This window comes from Vidua chalybeata, chromosome 5 (genome assembly GCF_026979565.1).
Source record: "Vidua chalybeata isolate OUT-0048 chromosome 5, bVidCha1 merged haplotype, whole genome shotgun sequence".
Taxonomy (NCBI): domain Eukaryota; kingdom Metazoa; phylum Chordata; class Aves; order Passeriformes; family Viduidae; genus Vidua; species Vidua chalybeata.
Genome location: NC_071534.1, coordinates 328,874 through 351,862, shown reverse-complemented (window position 1 = coordinate 351,862; position 22,989 = coordinate 328,874). Strand labels below are relative to the sequence as shown.

Sequence of the window (22,989 nt, the reverse complement as noted above, 5' to 3'; positions counted from 1 at the left end):
TCTGAAGGCTTTCAGCCTCCTGCCAAGCCCAGTGTGTTTTCACACTTTCCCCAAAACTAGGATCTATATTCTTTTTACTTTTGTTTTCAAGTACAATTTCCTCCATTCTGAGCCTTCTGTGAATTAAAGCTCCAAATGTGTGTCATAAAAGGCATCTCAATAAACAGAAGAAAAGGAAGCCCTCCCAGGAGGGCTGGGAAGAAGATGTACATTTATAGTGTCTGTTATAGACATCATCTTTAGTAACCAAAATGGCAAGACCAGGTTTAACTAATCAAAGTCATGAAGATTTGCAAACTTTGTTTACAACTGTGTGCATTCTGTCCCAGTATTTCAGGTTCAAATGTATCTTAGAAGCAAAAGGCGAGTCCATTCAAAAACATTTGGACACAGTATTTGCTAGAACTGGACCCAAAACAGACCCAAATCCCCAGACTGGATCAAAGAGTAGCTCTCTGTGAGTGGAAAGCTAATTTTGTCCAAATGCAATTTTTCAGTCAACAGTTACAGTTTTAATTTCATGGAGATCCAATTCATAGTTCAATGAGCTCCTAACTGGTTATTTTCTCTCCTATTTCCCACTAAGTGGCCTTTTTGACAAATGTTTTGGATTCTTAAATGGCTAATGACACAAAATGAAAAAAGGAAAAGAAAAAAGGAAAAGAACTTTGAAAACATTAATAGATCTGCAGTTTGAGCTTGAGCTGAGAAAGCAAGTGGACTGAATTCCAAAACAATACTCCCAATAATTTCAGTGGGGCCAGGATTCCTGTTCCATGCTGAAAGACCATTTAATTGATTTATCACACTTCTAATATAATATAGGCCACAAAAGACCATTTAGAAATCCTGCAGCAACAGAAAGGTGAGGTTTGTATTTTTTGTTATGTAAGAAGATGAAATCCAGCCCAGTACTTCTAGATGTTATTTTTAGGGGGATTAGACATAAGCTAGAATTCCCATACAGGTCAGTTACAATTAATGATGATTAGGCTGAATATGCTTAAGGACAAAGTAATCTGGCAAGCAAGAAAATAACTGTGGATGTGGAAGGAGTGAGAGAACATTTGTGACTTAATGGTCTTAAGAGATCTTTTCCAACCTAAATGATTCTGTGATTCTACTCCAGTTCACAAATCACTCCTATAATAAATTTAAAACAACACAGTATCACTACCCTAAGTTTCAAAAATCATTTTCTCGTGGAGGTGAAAATCCTTTTTGGAGATTCTTCATCAAGAAGAGACAGCTGCCAGTCTACTCTCTATTTCTAGGAAGGAACTCTGATTTTCGATCATCCCAATGAATGAAGTCTTTCAGCTATAGGTTTCAGGCTAAGTCTATCAAAGCATTTTCCTGGGTTTCATTACAAGTATTTCAACATTGCTTTTGGTGTTGGACTGTTGGTTTGGACTACAAACCCCACTGCTTTTTATGTCCTATATAGATGCTACTGGGGAGGTTACCTTAAGAGATGAACCTTTAGGACTGAGACATTTGAATGGCTTCTTGTCTTCAGACACACCATCTTCTGGCATCTTTTGGCGTTTCTCAGCAGCTTCAGCCCTTCTTCTTTCGATTTCTTCCTTCATCCTCCTCTTTTCCTCCTTGAAAAATATGAATGTTTACTCATTTTTTTCAGAATCTACATCATCATCGCAGGGCTGTGCAGCCCTGCAAACATTTACAGATTTTCTAAAAATAGGTATTTATATCCCTTGAAATAGTTCAGTGATCTGCCTGAAATGTATAAAGGTGTTCATGCAAATCCATCACAGAGTTAAGGATGCCAGGAAGACAATTGGTGTGTGCTGCTCTAGTGTCTCCTCCCAGTAAAGTCACCAAATTTATTGTCAGATAGTTCCACTTAAACAGAGAAAAAGGCTCAAGCTCAGTGTCTCTGTATTCTCATGTATCACATTGGTATTGTTCTTCTGTCCCTCTACTCTGACACTTACTGTGCCAAGGTTAATATTTAACGTGGAAAAATCAATAGGTGGCCAAGAAACCCACGAGTAAATGCTTGCAGATCTCTCTCCAGAGATGAGTTTTGCTTCATGAGCTACAAGTCAAACCAGAAGGCCTCAAAGCAACACCAGTGTGAGCACTGGTCAGTGGGGTCTGACCAGCAAGGTACTGTGCAATGTTGGCATCCACTGAGGTCTGCTGTAAAGAGCTCAGTACATTAAAGGAATTGGCATTCAGCTGCCAGATACTATCAGTATTATTCATTTACCATTTCTTTTCCAAACAACTAGCATTCCTAAATGATGCACCAGAGACTTGGAAATCCTATTTGTAGAGTCCCTTGGCAGAGGAAGTACAAGAAAACAGATGTGTCGGATACTCAATATTTAAATAGACAAAAATATCTCCCTAATGAGATCTAGCCCATTGTAACTATATATAACATTAGCATTCCAGCCCATCTGCAGCAGATAAATTTTGACATGCACTTTGTAATTCAATCTGTATAATGTAAAAAAAAAAAAAAAAAAAATCTGTGGCTACAGCACTGCCCCAAGATTCTGAATCCCCAAGAAGATAAGAAATTTGCAGCTATATCAGAGGAAATCCTGACTCGTGAAAACAGAGTTTTGAGCCCTGTCTGTCCTGTCCTGTCTGTCCCTATGAAGAAAGAGAACATTTCTTTATACCCTGGATGCTGAGGTGTGTTTTCACTCCTAATGGTATGTTCTGTTATTGCCCAAGTTAATGGTTTGGTCCAAATTATACCCCCCCACCCCACTGCCAATCTACCCTGAGTTCCCTGTCAATCCTACCTGGTGCCAACCCCCTGCTTGGAATTGCCCTTCAGAAAAAAAATAAGATCTCCCATTAGTCCATGTTACCCAACACCCCCCACGACTTCCCTCATTGGGAGATGTTTTTGTGAACCCTGCCTTTTACCGCTCCCCAGGATAGCTCAGATTAGCTGCTGATTTATCCCCTCCCCTTGAACTGCCCCCGTTCAAAAGCCCCTACACACCCGTGCTCCCTGACCCGTCCGTAGAGTGAATCCTTTTGGAAACCATACTAAAGACCTGTCCCTTGTCCTCGCTCCTGCTCTTGACGATTAACAGCTCGTGCTGTGGAGACAAAGCCCTACAGCCGTATCCCAGACTGTGCTGCTTTCTGGGAACAGCCCACTCGTGGCCTGGTGCCGGGAGCTGGCTGGGGAGAAATCCAGCGCCGCATCACCTGGATTGTGATAAATTTCTGATTGACTCTTGAAAGGCTGAACAAATTATTCGCCTCAATTTATAACATGTATGCTGCATGTTTTACCTCAGGCCTTCACTAGACAACGCTGCAAAGAGCTGTCGATTAGCGCGAGGAGAGCGGGAGTAAAACAGCAACAATGGAGTAAACCCAAGGGCAACGCTCCGGACTTCACACCCACCTCCTCTCTGATTTTTCTCTCAGCCTCCTCCTGCTTCTTCTTCTGCTCCTCTTCCTCCAGGATTTTCCGGCGCTCCTCCCGCCTTTTCTTCAGCTCGTCCAGCTCCGCCGCCGCCTCCTGCTGCTTCTCCTTCAGCTTCTCCAGCTCCTCGCTCTCGTTCTCGCCGCGGCGGCGCCGCTGATCCTCCAGCCGCTTCAGCGCCTCGGCGCCTGGCTTCGCCTCCTCCGCGGCCCCCTTCGCACCGGAGCGCCTGGGGAGGCAACGAGGGAGAAGCGGTGCCACGGGGCTCGCCCTTCTGGCCAGCGCCAGCTGCTGCCTCTCGCTCAGCAGCAGCACGGCCGGGCGCTGCCTTCTGACACGCGCTGCTCCTTGCGAGCTATGGCTGGTCCAAAACTGTGGCAGCACGTTCTTCTCTCTCTCAGCATTTTTCATAGAGGTGCACAGAAAGAAAGAGAAAACAATTTCTGTTCCTGCTCCTTGGTTTTCCCACGTGGAATGTGTTTGGAGAATTGTTTACCTGGGGTGATTGCTTGCTTGGATTCTGGTGAGGATTGTTTGGGCCTGGTGGCCAGTCCAACCCACCTGTGGTTGCACTCCTGAACAGGGTCATGAGTTGTGAGTGAGTTAGGTATGATAGAGAAAGCAAGTATGTAGTTTTAGTATCTCCTTTAAATAGTATATTAATGTATTATAGCACAGTTATAATAAAGAAATCATTCAGCTTTCTGAACTGATGTTGGACATCATCATTTCTTCCCATTGGGTTCGCCTGCATTTTACAATACAAAACATTTCCATCGGGAAAACAGAGGAAAAAATGTGTAGAGCTGCATATATCAGGTCTTGTAGCAAACAACTTCTACCGACCAAGACACAAAAACCCAGCAGAAAAAAAAAATGTACCTTGGATACCTAGCAACATTATTAAAATGTCACCTTTCCTCTGAAAATACACTTAGAATAGTGTAGCATCAGTACAAAAGGTACTTTTGTATCTTTTGTACTGAAAGCTTTCAGCCTCCTGCCCAGTCCCATGTTTTTTACACTTTCCCCAAAACTAGGATCTATATCCTTTTCACTTTGTGTTTTCAAGTACAATTTCCTCCATTGTGAGCCTTCTGTGAATTAAAGCTGCTGTTAGGCTGGGATATTACAAGGAGCACCTCTCCCATCCCTGCCAGTGAGGAAGGAGCCTCTCCCACATGCACCACTGTGCCTGAGAACTTGTGCCACCCTATTTTATGTTCTGTGTCATAAAGGATGCACTAATCCTTTGTTTTCAAAGGCAAATATCTTTTTTAAACCCTCTAGAAAAAGCCAAGCCTCTTTGGGGATAGAAGAATTTACCTGACTCAGGGAAAACAGGAGGAAATAAGAGAGGAGAGTGAGAATTCCAGTTTCAATAGTGTTAAAAAAAAATAAAAATACTCCTATCTCAGTTGTAACACCCATCATTCTAACTCCACCAGCATGTATGAACAGAAGGGTTCATCAGGGCTTTTGCTTACATTTTCTGGGGAAAATATGACTTTTTAGTAAGGAACTGGAAATTATTAATGGTAACTTTCCACAGGAGAAAAACAGGAGTTTTCCAAGCAGCTGTAATACATGAGACAGAAAGAAAGCCAAAAAAAAACCCCAAACCTAAAGAATTTGCATAGGTGAAGTGCATGCTTCCAACAGAGTCAGATAGCATCACCTTGTTAAATAGTTACCACATCAGTGTTTAGACAAATGTCTGCTCCTTAAGTGTGTTTAATGTTCCTGCTGACAAGGAGTATTTACAAAAAGACAGATAGATGAATGTATTTATTGAATTTTTAAAAAAACTTTGTGTTGTTGGCATCTAAAAAATAAATGGATATAAATGACTTCATTAATGCAACCAGAGTGCTGCAGAATGTAATACCACAAGACAGTATAAATCAAAGATTCCACCAGTAACTGTTAGAGATGACAACATAAAAAACAAATTCCATATAAATTTGCAATCCAATCACACCCAGTCCTGCAAAGGTGCTCTTCATTCAGACAGATGCCTCATACAGATGGAATCAGCTATATAAAAGAGGCTGTAGCACCAGAGCTAAATTATTTGTAGTTTCAATATCATAATAAAATCTACTAACACAGAGTTCTCTGCCCCCACATGATCTTACCAAATTGAATGAAATTTGGTTTTAGCATGGCATGCATGATTTTGGAATTGTATCACTAAAAAAAAAAACATGATAAGTTAATTTAAGTGGCCACAAATAAGGGCATGCATCAGGTAGTGATGCCAAATTACAGAAAGGAACTCCTGCTTTTTTAAATGAAAAATACAGATACAATTGACCAAGTATTGTGAGAACACATTGGAAATTTAATTTAAAATTTTATCTAGCCCTTTCAAAAGCAAAGTGAAGAGCAATACCTGAGGTGTGATTTTGAGTGGGTGTCCAACCTGGAATACCTCTGGTTCAGTTTGCAGAAGTACTGAGAACCCAAAACATTCCACAAGACTCTACAATGTAATTTCCAAAGATCCAATGCACCTAATGCTGCACAGGACAAAAGAAATCCCTGGCTATCTTAAGGCTTTCCTGTTTCATTGCAAGGTTTCAGCCCCTCCAGCAAAGAAACTCAGAAACCTCAATATTTTTTTTTGTTTTTCCTTTGCCTCTTGGTCTCTAAATCTGTGTTGCAAACTCACCAAGACCTGCAAGCTTTGGGCCCAAAGAAGATGGAAGTCCCTTCAGACAGACAAAATGATCCCCCTGGCAAGGGCAAACATTTGGCCTTCAGAATTAAGAGAAGGAAGAATGTTGGCCAAGATTGTCCTGAGGAAGAGGCACTCCGTTGTCTGTCAGCACAGAAGGAAGGTTAGCCCTCAGTACAGTCAGCCTCAGTGAAACCAGCAGCTACTCAGCTTGCAGCTGATTGAGCCAGTGGCAGAATCTAGTCTGAACATCCCTGCTTGCAGACCTCGGGTGATTGTTTTGGCCTCCTTCAAAAGAAGGATATTTAAAGTTTTGAACTTACTTTATTCTTGTGCTGCTCACAGGTCTTCCCTGACTGGTTCTGCGTAATCAAAATAGCAAGCAATACAGTTTGCTGGCAGTAATTATCCTTATTTTCCTCCACATCCAACTCCTCTGTTTTCAACAGATCCTGGGAAAGCTCTGTTCTCTGCTGTCAACACTGGGAAGTTAGTACTGAGGTGCTGGGTGGAAGAAGAGTTTTGTAGGCACTTCTTTGGTATTAAGAAATGAAGCTGGTTGCCAGCTTTCAGACAAGGAGGAAAAGGAGAGAAGTGGCCTGTGGGAGCCAAAAATGTCAGAACAATGTGAAAAAACATGTTACATCATATTTAGGACTTTTGCAGTCCTGCATGAGAATAGGGAGGAAGGCAGGTGGGAGGGGAGGTGGGAAGGGGAAACCATAAAATGGGATTTTATTCTGTATTTCTCTCACTGTCTGACATAGTCCAAAAGAGAGATAACATTTTTCATTAGCCTCCACTACCCTATTTTGTTCTCAGTTCTCACCACTGAAAGTTAGCCAAGTTATATTTTTTCTAAATAGAATGTGATGTGTACATTAAAAAAAAAAAAACAAAACAAAACAAAACAAAACAAAACAAAAAAAAAAAAAAAAAAAAAAAAAAAAAAAAAAAAAAAAAAAAAGGAACAAAGCACAGTTCCAGACAAACCCCAGCTCTGTGGAGACAGTTCATTAGAAAATAGCCCTAATTCATACCTAACAACCCGAAAAACATTGGCACCTCTGCTGATTTTACCAACCCAAATCTTCTACTGATAAAAGGTTGTTGAACAGGCTTCCTCACACTTTCATGAAACAGTAGGAGAAAAGGGGAAATAATAAAAAAAAAAGGAGTGGAAACTCAAATCTACATTTTGCCACTAATGCCTGTCTCCCACAGGAAGTAAAGCAAATGAAAACACATCAAAAAATATTTTTAGAAATTCATTCTCGTTATTGATGATGTGACCCAAGTTTTGAGCAAGGCCTGTTTCCTGCTGTTCCATCTCCATCACTGTCTGTCTTTTGGCCTTAGGGCAGGGTGTCTCCAGGGTCTTTTGAACTGCATTTTATTTTGAGAAAGTTTGTTTTTCCCAGAAGAATCATGAGGGAATGCTGAGATACAACAGCAAATCCCATCTGCCATGCTCAGATTTCTCAAAGTGCCTGGAGAGCTTAACCTTTCCTTTGCCTGTGTCAATGTAAAAGAGGAAGAGAGATGCAGAAGGAGAAAAATTTAGATTTCTAACCTACTCACGCCTAGTTTCCTGCTAAAAGGAAGAACTTAATTTTTATTTAATGTATCCCATGCTTTTAGCAGGCAGGATCCTTTTAAATAAAATTTTCATTAGAAAATTGTTACCTTCTTTGAATTTCCCAATATAACCACAAGTCAAACATTTCCTTAAAAAATAAAATAAAAATCAAACTGTGACACAGCTTATAAAAAGGAAGGAAAAAAAATAAATAAAAAAATATTATTTTGGCTAGGAGAGGTTTTTACCTAACTGGAAAAACACTTTTCTACAGAAGCCATTAATTTCAATGTTTGCCTTGGAATCAAGAGAGAAGCTCTTTCTAGAGTTACTAACTGGATTGTGCTTTATTCTGCTAATTAAAGATAGGTGGGTAATTGGAAATAGGTTACTACAGTAAAAGCTGAGATCTGACTAAAAAAATTAGAGAGCAAAAAATCTAGGGTTTTGTCACTATTGGCCTCTGTGTAGATATTAGACATTGGTAAGGAAGCACAGCTCCAGCAGAACACAACCAAGCCTCTTGTCTCTGCTGGAGGAGCAAGGCCATCTCCAGCTGCTTTCAGGCCTTCATGTTGCTCCTGCAGCAGAGCGGGGACAGCTCAGCAACTACAGAGGTACAGCCCAGTGAACCCGAGGCACTGCCGATGGTGCCAGCCCAGTTCCTCCCCTCAGCTGCCACAAGCAGAGACCCAGAGATGGCCCCTGATCAGCTGTAAGACAAGCAAGCCCAGTTCTTACTTGGAACTCACCCAAAAGCATTCTCAGTAGGTTTAAGTTTGGAGGCAGGGAGCTCACGTTCTCCGTTATGAGCCTTTTGTTCCGGAGTGCCCTTCTTACGATCCCAGACACTTTTCATTTCCTCTTTGGGTGCTTTACCTTTGTCATCTTTTACCTGTTCAGAACACAGCACAAATCACAGAACAAAACACACCAAAAAAAAAAAAAAAAAGGTCAGAATGAGGCATTCTAAATAACAGCTGAGAAATACAAATTTCTTGGTAAGATTGGGAACTGTCTTCAGACTGTTTATGTGCTGTAGGGTAGAAGTGGTCTGCAAAGCTCTTAACTGTGATCAGCTGTCACTTTGCTGTCTTGACCTGAATTCCAGGTCAAAGCATCTTGAAAATAATATTATCAGTCTTTGGTGAAAGCTGGCTGTGGCCATGGGACTATGCCACCACACTGCTTCGCTCTGCAACTGCAGCCCCAGCTCTTCCTCCCACTGCAGAATCATTCACCTTCTTGTTTCTTAAGATTGTGGCTTGCAAACTCTCTGGGACTTGTCAACACATTTTTGGTACCAGGTTTAGGGCATTGGTGCAATAAAAATAACACATAACCTCCAACAAGTGTCAAGCTTGTTTGACAAAGTTTGTGCTCTTTTCAGTGTCACAGCAGAGGGATACTTCATAACTGCAGAGTAATGGCCAAAACAAAAAATCATCTTGATATCAGAGCAAAACTTACTCTGACAAAAAGTACAGTCCTGGTCATGGGTAGCATTATCAGACATGAATATTTAAACCTGTGAAGAAGGAAATGCTCTGGAAAACACGAGTAAAAATTCCCTTTATCCTTATAAAGTTATGTTTTATGATTCTTAATAGTAATCAAGAATATTTTGTGCATAAATTTCATTCTCCAGTATTTCTTCAGAGTTATGAGCTTGAAGTATTTATCAATACCACAGATGGCCTGACCCCAGCATGCTGAGTCATGGCTAGATGCTGGTAAAAGGAGAAAGTGAATTAATTTAAGTTATGCATCCTCAGGTAGAAATATTCTCTGTTAGTTAAGACTTCCAACCAAAACAAACTGTCAACAGCAGCAGATGAAACGTTTACTTCCAAAGTATTTATTTGCTTTCCCCAGCTCTGTGCTGAAGGAAGGTTCTAGCTGGCAAGCAAGAAATACCTTCTGTGTAGAATTCAAATGGAGACCTTTAGAAAATAAATACTTTGGAAGCCTGTTGCAATCCCATTTGCTAGCTACAAAGATAAAGAACTTCTGTAACTCTCCTGTCTGCAACACAGCTGCTCTCAAAGGTGTCTTAAGATGCACCTTGAAATGAAAAAGAAGTATACAGCTTCACACCCCTCATCAAAAGAAATTTATGTTCTTCCTCATCAAAGAGGAAGAACATCCATCCATCTCAGCTCCTGGAGAAGCAAAATCTTTACCTACAAAGGATGAATTCAGAGCCTTCAAAGCCAAGATCCTCCTAAGGCACTGAATTAGGCTGGTGCAGCGTGAAGCCCCAGAGTCAGAGCCTGACTTTTCCTGAGGCCAGTTTGCTGCTCAGAGAAGCTGATGCAATGGATGCCACCATGGCAGCACACGTTATAAGTGAGCACAGCATGGTTAAACCACTTCAGCAAATTTCCTACCGGTGGGGGATGTTGGGCACAACCAACAGAGGCATCTGGTCTGCTCTGAGAGCAGGCAGGAGCGGTGCAGATTTTCCCACCCTCTCCTGCCAACAAGGCCTGGCAGCAGCTCCCTGAGGGACAAGAGAGGAGTTCAGCTGCCGTGGCCATTCATTCTTTGGTCTCGATGCTGCAACTGCTGCAAGCGAGGGCCTCGAGGACTGGTCCTGCTGCTTTCTAGGAGCTGGGCTGAGACAAGCAGGGCTATTCATTTATCCTGCTGAATGCCATCAGACAGCATCATCTTCTGGGCGTTCCCAAATCAGGGTGATCATGTTCACAGCAGCAATCTCCCAACCCTTCAGCCCAAGTCAGGGTGATGCTGAAACCAGCTGTGTTGATTGGTTGCAAGATTTCTTGTGCCAGGATGTCTGTCCTGGGATTTTGAGAGCATACGATTTCCTTTGCTGAGATTTTCATCAAGACCTTTCTAAGTCTTATTTTTAAAACGCCAACACTTCCAGCTGCCTTATGTATTCAGGTCCACTGGGGAGAGTTGTATCTCTTACATCTTAATTGAAATCACTGAGAAAACTAATATTAAAACAATATTGTTTAAAAATTAATAGGTTAGGAAATAGAATTTCAGAAGCCAGTAGGATTTATGATAATGTGTCTGCATTTGAGAAAACCATTAACACAGCTTGGCCTCTTCATTCAAAAAGATGGTAAAACAAGATATTACAGAAACATTTTACATCTTTTGGGCTCAATCCTTCTCCTACTAATTTTGATACCGAAGTAGAGATTGATTAGCAAAGAAGCAGAAACCTTTCTCTCTCGTTCCAAAGGCAGGCAACAAGTTCTTTCCCTTGTCTCACTGCTTCCCTAAATTACAGACAACTCAGCTTCTGCTGAACTCAAAAAGGGCTCCACTTGGAGCAGACAGGCGATGTTACCTGAACTGAAATGGCTCATATGTTCTTACATGTGATAAATCACACAAATCTTGATATCAAGCTAGAACATGACCAAAGGCATGGTTAACAAATTGCCAGCTTTATGTATTTATATCTCTTTCCATACTGCCTCTTTTCTGTTCGATTTTTATGCTATTATTTGAGAGCTGAGATTTCTGAATCTTGAGTCTGAACACCTTCAGACTGAAACAAATCAGCTACCGAGGTTGGGGCCCATCTGGCAGATCTGATTCTTTACTTGGGCTTAGATATTTGGTGAGTTAAAAGCTGTGGGCATCTGGGTCTAGGGCTCCCCTGTAGCGTCAACTGCCATCCCTAAATGCCATGAGAAAGCAACTGCTGCAGCACATCTAGCCAAACTGGAAGCAGGAAATACCAGGAGTCTCACATCATGAGAAAGCTTGTTCGTATGAACTTCTAAGGTCACTTGTAAGAACAAAAAACTGTGCAGAAGTTCAGAAAAAGAGACAAATTTTTTCTTGCCAAATTAATCAAAACCTGAACTTTGAGGTCCAAAGCAAAAGCAAAACCTGATTATTTAGATACACTCTGTTCCCCCCGGGTCTTGTTCATGGAACACTGGCATCCTCTTAGCTGCATGCACATTCAGAAAGAGACCTCACTGAATTTGTATGTCCTGGAAAGGGGTGGGAGGGAGGAGAAGTGGAGATGGGAGCCTGATCTTGCCTGATCATCAATTTTTGTTCACAATAAAGAAGCAACATCTGAGATTTTCGAGACATTTTGAATGCTCAGGATGGGTATTCCGCATTGCACTAGAAGTGGGATTCTATTAAGTTGTCTCAGCTTCAGCATCCAAAGATGGAAACAGTAAAATCACAAGTAACTTTTATAAGTCTTGCCAATTTCCTGGAATAATCTAGCCCAGTGGGTAGGGTTTAAAAGCATGATGAGAGCTCCAGGGAGAGCTGGCCAAGCTCTACATAAGAGCAAGCAGGACAACTGTGTCTCAAGTTCCCACAAATCAAAGTTTGTGGTCAGCTACAGACTCCTCTTTACATTTACTTGTAATATTCAAAGATTGCATGCAAAAGTAAATAGTGGAAACTGGTTCTGCTTCTTAATATAATCCATCCCTTATTTTTTGTGCAGCTATTTCCTCACTGCTCTCTGAGGGTGAGCTAAGCATCTGCAAGCACGTTCCAAACTCCTCTGCTAACTAAGGACCCTGGGGTGGACCCTCCACAGCTCTCAATGCTCCCAGTCCACCAGACAGGCAGCAACCTGTGCTGTGGCTCCTTTTAAGCCACACAGACCTGCCTGAACCCAAATGGGTCCAAACTTCCAAGGCTCTGGCCAGCCTCTGAGCAGTCTCCCCTAATCAGAATCAGGGGCTGTTTTGAGAGCAGCTGCACTGAACCCAAACCACTGCACAGCACTGAGCGTGGCTCCCTGTGTCCAGCTTCACCCTGAGGAGTAAATGGTCCCCACTTCTTATTTACTTACCATACAGTAAAACACCATGCCACCAGCTCCTGTGTTTACAGTGGAAATGCAATGCAGTAATTTTGGTGGATTTTCTCTTTAAAACAAAAGAAGAATCTTGGGTATGCACAGTTTACATCACAGGGTGTTGCAGCTTGCAGGGGAATTATTAATTAAGGCAGTCTGCTGGCCAAAGGGCTTACATTATTATTATAATTACGATGATTATTATTAATTATAATCATGATGATGATTAGAGTAGGTTTTGTTCATAGGGAAAAAGTTCGCAGTAAAGTGAGAGGAAACCAGAGAAGGATGATTAGTTGATACTGTCCTGAAAGATTCATCCCTAGAGGGGAAACCATACTTGTGTTGTTGACTGAACTGAGTTTCCTGAAATATTTGTTTTAAGACGAACAGGAATTGGTCCTAAAGCCCCAAAAGAACAAACTACTTAAGAATTTACTTAATTTTAAGCACTTAAGGAGCTTCATCCCTATTTTTTTCAGCAGGATTACCCATGTTCTAGAAGTGGAGCACAAGCTTAAGTACTTTGCTGAAGAAGCAACATTCACTTATAGGTGCCTTATTTGTTTTCATATCTCAAGTTTCCCTATCACATCTAAATCAGTGGTTTATGAGTTACCTGATCTTTTATGGAGGTAGCTTGGAGCTTCTCTTCTGGCAGCTTTTCCTTTTTAGCTTCCACTTTTTCTTCCTCCTTTGTTTTTGGGTTTTCAATAATTTATTTATTTTTTAAGACAAAAACATCGCACCTGTTTGCATTTTTGTTTCTCCACGCCGTGTTCACGTACCAATCCAGTGTGCAGCCACAACTCCATCATGTGCTGCTGTGCCCACACCTCTGTGTGCAGCTGTGCCCCCTCCACCCTCTCCAAATCCTCCCATTGCCCCCACCTGGGCCTTTCTCCCTGGCATGGCATCATGCTCACGTGTCCCAGTACAGAGCCCTTTCTTGTGACTGCATTTAGCACACAGCATTCCTCACACACTCTAACAGGTGCTCATAATATTTTCTGCCAAGATGTGTCTGCCTCCACCTCATGTGTTACTGCATTAGGCCAGTTTTTATAGCAGCTGAGGGAAAAAAAGGCAGCAAAAGCACATGCAGAGGTCTGAACATGCAAGGTTTTCTCTGAACGATGGAGTGAGGTCAGGCCTGTTGTGCACTGAATTATTGGTAAGCAGGAGGAGATTTCTTTTTAAAAATAGAGCACAAGTGTTAGTAACTTCAGTACAGGACTAGATCTGTGAGGAAATTCCAATTCAATCTTTTCTTGCATTTTTTGCATTACATTTCGCACAAACCACAGGTGTCTTATTTTGGTGCAAAATGTTTACTGTACCTGGTTTTTTAAGACAGCTGCTTGAGGTTTTTCATCTTCTACTTTCTTCTCTTTTACCTGTTTATCTTCTATTTTCTGTTCTTCCATCTTTTGTTTTTCCTTTAATTTCTCTGCTTCTAGTTTAGCCTTTTCCTCAGCTGCCCTCTTTTCCTCTTCTGCCTTTGCCCTCTCCTCAGCTGCCCTCTTTTCCTCCTCTGCTTTCTGTCTTTCCTCAGCTGCCCTCCTCTCCTCTTCTGCTTTAGCCCTCTCTCTTTCCTCAGCTGCCCTCTTCTCCTCTTCTGCCTTAGCCCTCTCCTCAGCTGCCCTCTTTTCTTCCTCTGCTTTTTGTTTTTCCTCAGCTGCCCTCTTTTCTTCCTCCGCTTTCTGTTTTTCCTCAGCTGCCCTCTTTTCTTCCTCTGCTTTTAACCTCTCCCTTTCTTCTGCTTCCTTCCTTTCTTCCTCAGCCTTTTCCTCATCCCTAAGCTTCTCTTTATCTACAGCATCAGTTGCATTTTGTGTCCCTTCTGGCACAGCATTTGTATCATTCTCTGCTTTGTGTTCCTCTGCATTTACAGTTACTGCCTCTTCTTTATCAGTGGATTTTTCTGCTGCCACATCTACCTGATTTTCCTCTATGGGGAGCTCCTTCGGTTTCTCCTCCTGTACCTCCTCCTTGTCTTTTTCTTCTTTTTTCCCCTCTTCTTCCCCGTCTTGCCTCCAGTTGTTCCTTTGGTACGATTTGGTAACTGTTTCTGTCTCCTCAACCTCATAGCGTCCTCGGCGTGTTTCAGCCTTTTCCTCTTTCCCCGTGGTCTCATTTTCTTCCACGTTGTTTACTTCTCTCCTGCTGGGCACTGACAAGCTCCCATCTGTGATCGTGGGGTCAAGTTCCTTTTGACGTTCCAGGGCTTCCTGCAGACGTTTCTGGCGTCTCTCCTCCCGCCTTGCCAGCCTCTCCAACAGTGCAGCTTCATCATCTGTGGAGCGCTTGCTTTCCTCTCCTGCCACACTGTGTAAAAGGGACAGGTTTGCATTTCAAAAAAAAACCAAAAACACTTCCTTCTAACAACATATGCACTTCACTCTTTCTAGGAAAAAGGCTTGCTGTATCATCATTCCACGGTTGGAAAACACAACAGGTTACACACTTCAAAATTCAGCTGCTGTTTTGCTATCTACATCCATTCTCCTTGCCTTAAATGAATTGCTTCTTGTGCTCGGTATCTATTAGCACTTGCCATCACAATTTTGGTTTTTTCTGTCAATTGTCTTATGGCCACTGGAAATCTGGGTATATTATTTATGACTTTGTGAAACTAAACAAATGATGGACGGACAGGAAGGCCAGCTCTGGACAGACAGGGAGGCCACTCAGCTTTGAAACAAGTGGGTGGTGATAGGAGTGATATGGTGCAATGGTTTAGGGGCCACAGGGGCACTGCTGGCTTGATGGTTGGACTTGATGGTCTTAAAGGTCTCTTCCAACTTTGATTATTCTATGATTTCAAGTGTCACCTCCTTGCATAAGCTTTTCTCCTCTTTATACCTGTCTGAGATTGACAATGCCAGGCGAGTGCTGTGCTCTAGAGCTCACACCCAGCACCTTGCAGGTGTGTTGCAGCCACAGCTTGAAGGCTGGGTGCCACCCAGTGCTTTGGCCCCACGGTGCCATGACCCCTGTGAGCAGAACAAGAGATGTGGTGTTTTGTGAGGCCAGATGCACCCTTGGCTGGGAGAATCTGAGAGCCTCCAGGAGCCCCAGCTGAATTACCCCACAGACAGCCTTGAGGACACCTGGATATGTGCCATGAGCCAGAGGTAGGATGCTCCCACCCTCCCATGCAGACACAGCCAGGCTGATCCTCACGGTGCAAGGTCCTTCTTCAGTTTAACGATGGCCAAACCCACTACTTCAAACTCAAGCACCAAGGCAAACCTCTTCCAGACACTACTCTGAACAAAAACCACCACTGGCTTGTCACTAAACAACATCAGACATTTACCTGTTCTGGGCATTAACCTCGGACTTCTCTGTTACTTCTCCTGAGAGATCTCCTTCCTCCTTTTGCCGCAGCCTCTCCTGCCGAGCCCGCCGGCGCCGTTCTCTGGCGGCTTCCTCGTCATCGTCATCGTTCCTCTGGTAGGACAGCCTGCAACAGGGAGAGGGACACATCGGTGCTATGGCAAATTGGACACTGAAAAAAATCCCAGAAAGCAGTTTTCTAGAGCACAGTAAGCATGGCTACAGCGGCTGCTCCATGTGCTGTTGTGAAAATACTCTGTGAAATTGAGATGCATCATTTCAAACCCTGGTTTTCTTTTGTTTCTCAGAAGTGAACTTCACAAGATAGTCCCTGTGAAGGCAGCAGCCACACCACACTTTCAGCTGGCTCCAAGAGAACACCAAATCCATAAAAGCCCAGCTCTGTAGCTGAGCAAACATCCTCCTAGCCTGCACCATGATCCTGTCGGAGCACTCACAGCAGCATTTGAGCAGACTGTTGCTCAGGCCCACGCAACTGAAATTGGACTCAGTAAAGCAGCTTTTCATTAGTCTCCTCTAAATATCACACACTGAAAATGGTGACGGTATTCTACATTTTAAAGACTAGAAAGCAGGGAGACACAAGTATGACAACAGCTCTCAGTGGTTAGTTCTGAGTGCCAAACATCTGACACCCACAAAATTTTTGTGAGCCCAGAGCCCTGCCAGGCCAAATCACACAAGATCTCTGCTGTGATGAAAGCCTACAGCTGAGAACCCATTGTATTCATCTGCCCCAACAGATGATTACATTTAGTTTCATCCTGCTTGAAAAGGAAAGCAAGACCTTAAAATCCTAATAATCCTGTATCCCATTCAAATCTTTGCTGAGGTTATTACTGTGTGAGATAAAGGGAAAGGCCTGCATTCCTCTTATCTTTTTGAGCAGGGAAAGTGAATTAGGAAGCTAGAATGTGCCAGACCCAGTCAGGACATTCATTCACTTTGCTTCTGGCAGTGGTCTGACACATCATGGTTAAGAAGCCTCCCCCTTCTTTACATAATCACACATTTAAGTTAGCAGTGCAGCCATGAACATAGGAAAAAAAGAGTTCTGCACTGACTAAAATCAAGTACAGATAATGTTTGTGTTGCAAATACTTAAACATTAAAAGCAACAAAACCATTCTGATTTAGCCATCAATCAGACTCTTTGGGGCCAAACCTCTCCCATCACCATGTTCTGATACTACTTTTCTCCTTTGCTGAAAGAAGGGTGAAAGTATAGGTTCGGCAGGGATTCAGTTGCCCCAATTTTGCTTTAAGAATTTAAAGTGTAAAATATGGCTGAGCCACTTGCCAGACCAAGAACAGCATTTTCATCCTCAGTGCACCAAGGATTTTAATTTGCTACTTTCATGCTCTACTTTAAGAGCTTTTTCTGTATAGAAACAACTCTTCTCAAAGAGAGTGCAAACCATGAGCAACATGGCCATGAGGGATCACAGCGGGGGATGAGGAAGAAAGGAAGGAGCTGAATTAAATTAAAAGCACTAAAGGTGTGATGCAGGGAAGGTAAGGTTGCTATTTGTAAGCAAATTCAAGGGGTATCAATATTTCATTTAGTTCTAGAAAATAAAGGATATGAATACAATAATAAATCAGTGGGGTCTTTAATTTCCACAAGAAAGAGACTCTGGAATAAAACTGCATTAGCAAACTCACCACAGACACCCCCCTCATTAGTAAGATGTTGGCTGCAAGAAGTCTGTGATCTTTTCAACTCTGAAGTCCAGCTGTAAGGCACAGGTGAGGACACACTGCTCCTAGCCTGTGGCAGCTGAACAACGGCCACAACTGAGTCAATACCCAATGTCTATAGCTCAGGATTTGTCTTTGCAGTGAGACCACAAAGATGAAGAAGTTTACTCCATCTCTGTATCCACACAGAGCACCCCTACACAGCAAGGAGAACAAATGATTTTAAAAGCCTCTTTAAAATGCTTTTTTTATACCATCATTTGCTCAGCAAACTAAAAACGGGAAATAAAAAGAATACCCTAAGCAAAAATTCCCACAAAACCTTATCCATTAAACAGATATGTACTTCCTGTCCTTGGACACTTATCACATAGATCATCTGTTAAGAAAGCTGAAAATATTTCTTAATATGATTCTAAACACATCCATTGCCTTACTACATATCACAGCAGTTTCCTACAGTGAGCGAGTGCACCAGGTACTTTCATGAGAATCGCCTTAAGCATTCATTTCTGTTCACCAGCAATCATGCAATCTGCCCAGTAATCAGGAAACAGTCATAAGGAAGAACCAGTTGCAGTTTTTTTAAGAGATGAGTTTCTTGTTTTCCTTGCAATTGTGTTAATGCTGCTTTCAGTGTAAGGGGTGACCCTCATTCTCCCACTGTTACAGATCTCTGTAGCAACCCATCACAAGCAAAATCAATCTGGGAGCTCTTCAGAGCTTATCTCCCAATTGCCTACATCTTTTGACATTCTTCAGACTAAGAGTAAATAAATAATAAAAAGTATGTCTCCAAGATTTCAGCTCTGTTTATCAGATGGAAATCTGATGCTCCACACTGGGCTGTGTTGTTCCTCCACCCTTGGAGAGCAGCCTTGCTGCCCAGCACACACCCAGCGACTAAATTAAACTGAATTTATATCCATTTGTCACCTTCCACATGGCTTTGCAGGCAAGTATCTCTCCACAGTCAGCTGTCCCAGCTGTCTCAGGCAATGAGACCACAATACAGCCTGATCTCCAAGAGGCATGCCAAGCCAGCTGATAACACTCTCTTGTGGAATACTCAGATCACAGAATATTCTGAGCTGGAAGGGACCCACAAGGATCATCAAGTACAACTCTCAAGGACTGAAATCCCAGACCTGAAGATCTCAACAGCAAATCTCATTAGTATCTAAGTCTAAAAATGTTGCCCTCAGATTGAAGGCGGGGGAACTTTGAGTGAAAAATAAATCTGCTGGATTGGAAATACAGGAGATGTGGCCATCTGCTTCAGATCTTTCTCAGAGAATTACAGTACTCTGTATTTTACACCAAACACTGAATTTATGTGAAGTTATAACCCAGCAAGAAACTTGGTAATAGCTGGGATGATCATGGGGCTGAAACCATTTCATACAAGCCAGATTTAACTGTTTTCCACTTGAAACCTCAAATCAGCCCAAGCTTTATCTAAGGCACTCTGGGTTTGGAGTTCCTTGCCCAGTACTAGTACATTATTATTATTGTCTGAATTATGACAGCACTGAAATTTCTTGATCAAGCTCACAGGCTTGCTACAGTAGGCAATTTTTGAAGATAGGGCAAAATCTGGTCCCCATTCTAAACAGTGTGTATTCTGATTAAAGAGAAACCTTATAATTTGTAGCACAATCTGCCCTCAGTAAGTCATAAATAAACCTGATGAATCTAAATCCTTTTTTCATTTTTCACAGGAGTAGAAAAAACCTGCCTAATTTGAGCTGGATCCCACTGCTCCATTCTAGAGGAGTCAGGGAGAAAGAACTGCTGTGGATCTGAACTCGAACTCCATTTCAAGAGTCAGAAATAAATGAAAAAATTCCAAGCAGAACAAAAGCCTTTAAGATTTTTAAGCAGGCAGCTCATAGCTGCCTCTTCTTTCCTTCATGGTTCACTCAAATGTCAGTCTGGTTTTTATGCCTGCAGAAACACCTTGCATTCTTAGCAGTGCCCTCACAACATGGACTCAATTAGACACAATTGCACCTATTCAGCAACCTCTTTCCCACACTGCTTTGTTATCCCTGAAGCTTTTACATGTATTACAGACTGATTTTGCCTGTGGTCCACCCCAAGAAATGAGATCATCCCTCCTGTACCAAACTGCTGCACCTCCAAATTGCAACCTAACCTACTTCTAAGACCTCTGCCCTTTATTACGTAAGACCACTGCAGCTGAAGTGATATCTGTTGACTTGTGTCTCCAAATTTATTTCAGATGGAGGATGCCAGTAAAATGTCCTCAATGACAGATTTCACTGCCAGATTCAGCCTATAAAAGTTGAATTTGTTGGCCTTCTGTGCTCTTAGAAAGTCTTTCTATTTACCCAGGCTCTTCCTGAAAGGATGGGTGGGGTGAGGATGGACTTTGTTAAAATACCCACTGGGGAGTGCTCTTTGTGTCACTGTTGATATTCAGTCCCATTTTATTTATGATTACGTATGTTTTCAATCTTTTTATTGTTTGCCTAATTTGTGTTATGATAGGCACACTTCAAGACCTGAATATAAACAACTGATCAATCTTCACCTCAAAAGAAAAACCCATAACAAGGGCACATGCTTCCACAGAGGGCTGTGCCTCTCTCTTTCAAGCTTTGCGTGTCAATCTCAGCTGTATTTCATTCAAGTCATATCTAAAAATGTGCTAAATGGTGGGGGGCAGTTGTGGGGAAAACTGTTTTTTCTAATCATTCCTCCATCATTCAGTGAGAGCTGCCAGAGTTCTGCTCAGACCTGCTCAAGAAGATTCATTTTTATGAGGGAATGAGCAGAATTTCAGTCCAGAATGTTCATGCTTGAAAAAGATGTAGTGAGTGAAAACAGGGGATTATGGTGGAGACATGCAGACATGCCACCACAGTTCTCAGCCCAATGTTGTGCATGAATGCTGCTATTAACACCCATATTTTTCACATATTTCTCAATTTGACATGCACCATTTTTTTTCCACATTGAATGTAGGAGAGACAAGTGGATAAAATTAACCAATGGCTGAAAATGAAACCCAGACAAATTAAAACTGGAAATTAAGCACATGTTTTGAACAGTGAGGATAATTACACACACAAGAAATGATGGAACATCCATCTCTTGAATCTCTGCATTAAGATGGATGCCTTTTTGGAAGTTATACTACAAAATAATACTGATTTTTGGGTTCATTGTAGATAGCTTGGTGAAATTCCACTAACACTTACATATAGGAAGTTAGACTAGATTATATGGTGGCACCTGCTGGACTTAAACATTACAGCCTTCCATTTACAAACACTGCATGTTTCTCCTTTGCCCACAATTTATCTGTCTCACAAATACTTTTACTGTTTATCCATCCATTCTCCACAGGTACACAGCCTGTACTTCTGAGCAGGCAAATTACCCAGATATGCACACAGTGCAGCCAAAACAGAGACTGATGCACCTTTCAGTGTATTATGTTCTCATTCACTTCATTTTCATACTGTGTTTCTAATACACTTTCTTCTTTTTCATAGCTCCAAAGATTTCAAGGATTATTATTTTTTTTCCTGACCACTTATCAAATATGTTTTCAGAAGAACAATTTCTGTCAGACTTGGCATCCTTAATTTTCTACCATACCTTTAGAAACATTTCTTCTACCTTAAACCTTGATCTAAAATACCTAAAATGGCCATTTTAGCAACACTTTTTTTGTTTCAGCTGAGCAAAACCTTTAGATTATTTACTTTGGTTAAGGACTTGGCTGGGAGATTGTTATTTTGTGTACATGACAAAACAGTTAAGCACGGGAAAGAAAAGGCCTTCTAAGAGGTTCGCTTTGTGACTCTTTTTTTTTGTTTCTTTTTTTGATGTTTTTGACATTTAGATTTTTTAACAGGTAAGGGAAGAGTAGGTGCATTCATCCCTCTAACAGTGTGATTCTGAAATCTAAGGTGCAAGCCATCCACATCGAAGAATGAGGGATAAAATGTGATATGCACAGTAGGAAGCACAAGAAAAAGGACTCCATAGTGACAAAAAAAATCCTTGGTGACTACCAAGTAATTAATGCCAAAACCACCTAGAGATTTGATTTCTTTGCTGCGGGTGGCACTGAAGCCTCTAGGAAAGATCCTGGCTTCCCAAATTACCGGTTTCTGTTGAAAATGGAAATTTCAGTTCTGTAGATGCCCAAGATTTCCAATGCCGTGTCTCTTTTCTTTTTTCCTGCTCATAACAGCACAGCTCCTTTGGTTTTAGATTCAAGCCCTAAACCTGGGCCTCGCAGTTGGATCCATCTGGACCATCACAGCATCGCTCTGCACAAAGGCAGAATGACTCATGCACGCGCCTATTCTTCTTTTTTTTTTCCCCCCTTTCCTCATGGCTTAAAACTGATGATCTGTTTCATAATATGAAATGCAAGCAGATTCTGCAACCACAGCCACATAGCTCTGCTAAATTGCCTCTGAGCACCTCAGCATAAATCCAGCACAGGGCTGCAAACATGAAGGGTAAAACCCTTCCGCTACCGAAACAATGTCAAATTTGCCTCCAACGTATATTATATTTAGATAAAAGTGCTTGCTGGAAATGTACCAGGGGAAGCACATAATTCTCTCAATATGTGAAGCCTAATGCTCTGCAGTTTTACTGCATAACAATAGACATGGCATTGACCTGCCAGGGAGCAGAGCAGCATATCAAATCTGGTCTAATTTAGAAGTTTCACATGGAAAAAAAAAAAAAAAAAAAAAAAAAGAAAACAGAAAATAAAAGGAAAGCAGAAAACAATAATTGGCCAAGTACCTTCTACCGGATAATTTTTTTTACTGTTTTTTTTGAAGCTTGGTGGAGTTCACCCAGATCTCTGTTTCCCTGGCACTTGGCAAACATGCAAAAAAGTGTACAAAACAAGCTTGCTTTTCCAAACGTGAAAAAGTGGGAGCAAAACCCAATCAATGTGCATACCACTGTGGTTAATGTGGTATTTGTTGAGTCCAGAGCAAATTGCGTGCTGCCACCACCTCCAGCTTCTAGTGCTTTATTGCATATAAAATCCAAAATAATTTATGCCACAGCCTTACCCAGTGAGCTATATTTCAGGCATATGACTTGAGAACAATGGGCATCTTGCCTAGCTGAGGCATAAGTCAGGCTTTACAGGATTTGCCCTAGAATGCACGATCCACAATTTCTACAAAGACAAATAAGAAGTTTTCTTTCTTGTGGTTTTGGGCCGCTATATTTAATATGGCTTTCAAGGCAATTTTATATGTCAAATTGCTAGCTTACTGATTGCATCCAAAATCAAGATCTAACTCAATGTGCAGTTTAGCCCAGTAGCTGCAGCAGGCAATATTTTTTTAAAAAATGTAGCTTCAACTTTAAAAAAAACATATTTCTGGTGTTTTTTTTGTTTTTTTTTT

General features: G+C 41.7%; 1 protein-coding gene across 8 annotated transcripts in view; it reads right to left on the bottom strand.

The window, feature by feature from the left end:
• Window positions 1-22,989, bottom strand: part of CALD1 (caldesmon 1) — a 227,403-nt gene that overhangs the window by 13,345 nt on the left and 191,069 nt on the right. For 6 of the 8 annotated variants that reach the window (XM_053943508.1, XM_053943511.1, XM_053943505.1 and 3 more), the window contains 6 exons: window positions 15,828-15,974; window positions 13,846-14,833; window positions 13,125-13,199; window positions 8,436-8,578; window positions 3,404-3,653; window positions 1,467-1,607 (listed from right to left, as the gene is read on the bottom strand). In XM_053943508.1, coding sequence (XP_053799483.1) covers window positions 1,467-1,607; window positions 3,404-3,653; window positions 8,436-8,578; window positions 13,125-13,199; window positions 13,846-14,833; window positions 15,828-15,974 — 1,744 coding nt within the window. The remainder of the gene's footprint in view (window positions 1-1,466; window positions 1,608-3,403; window positions 3,654-8,435; window positions 8,579-13,124; window positions 13,200-13,845; window positions 14,834-15,827; window positions 15,975-22,989) is intronic. The other 2 variants (XM_053943512.1, XM_053943513.1) reach the window with 1 other exon arrangement.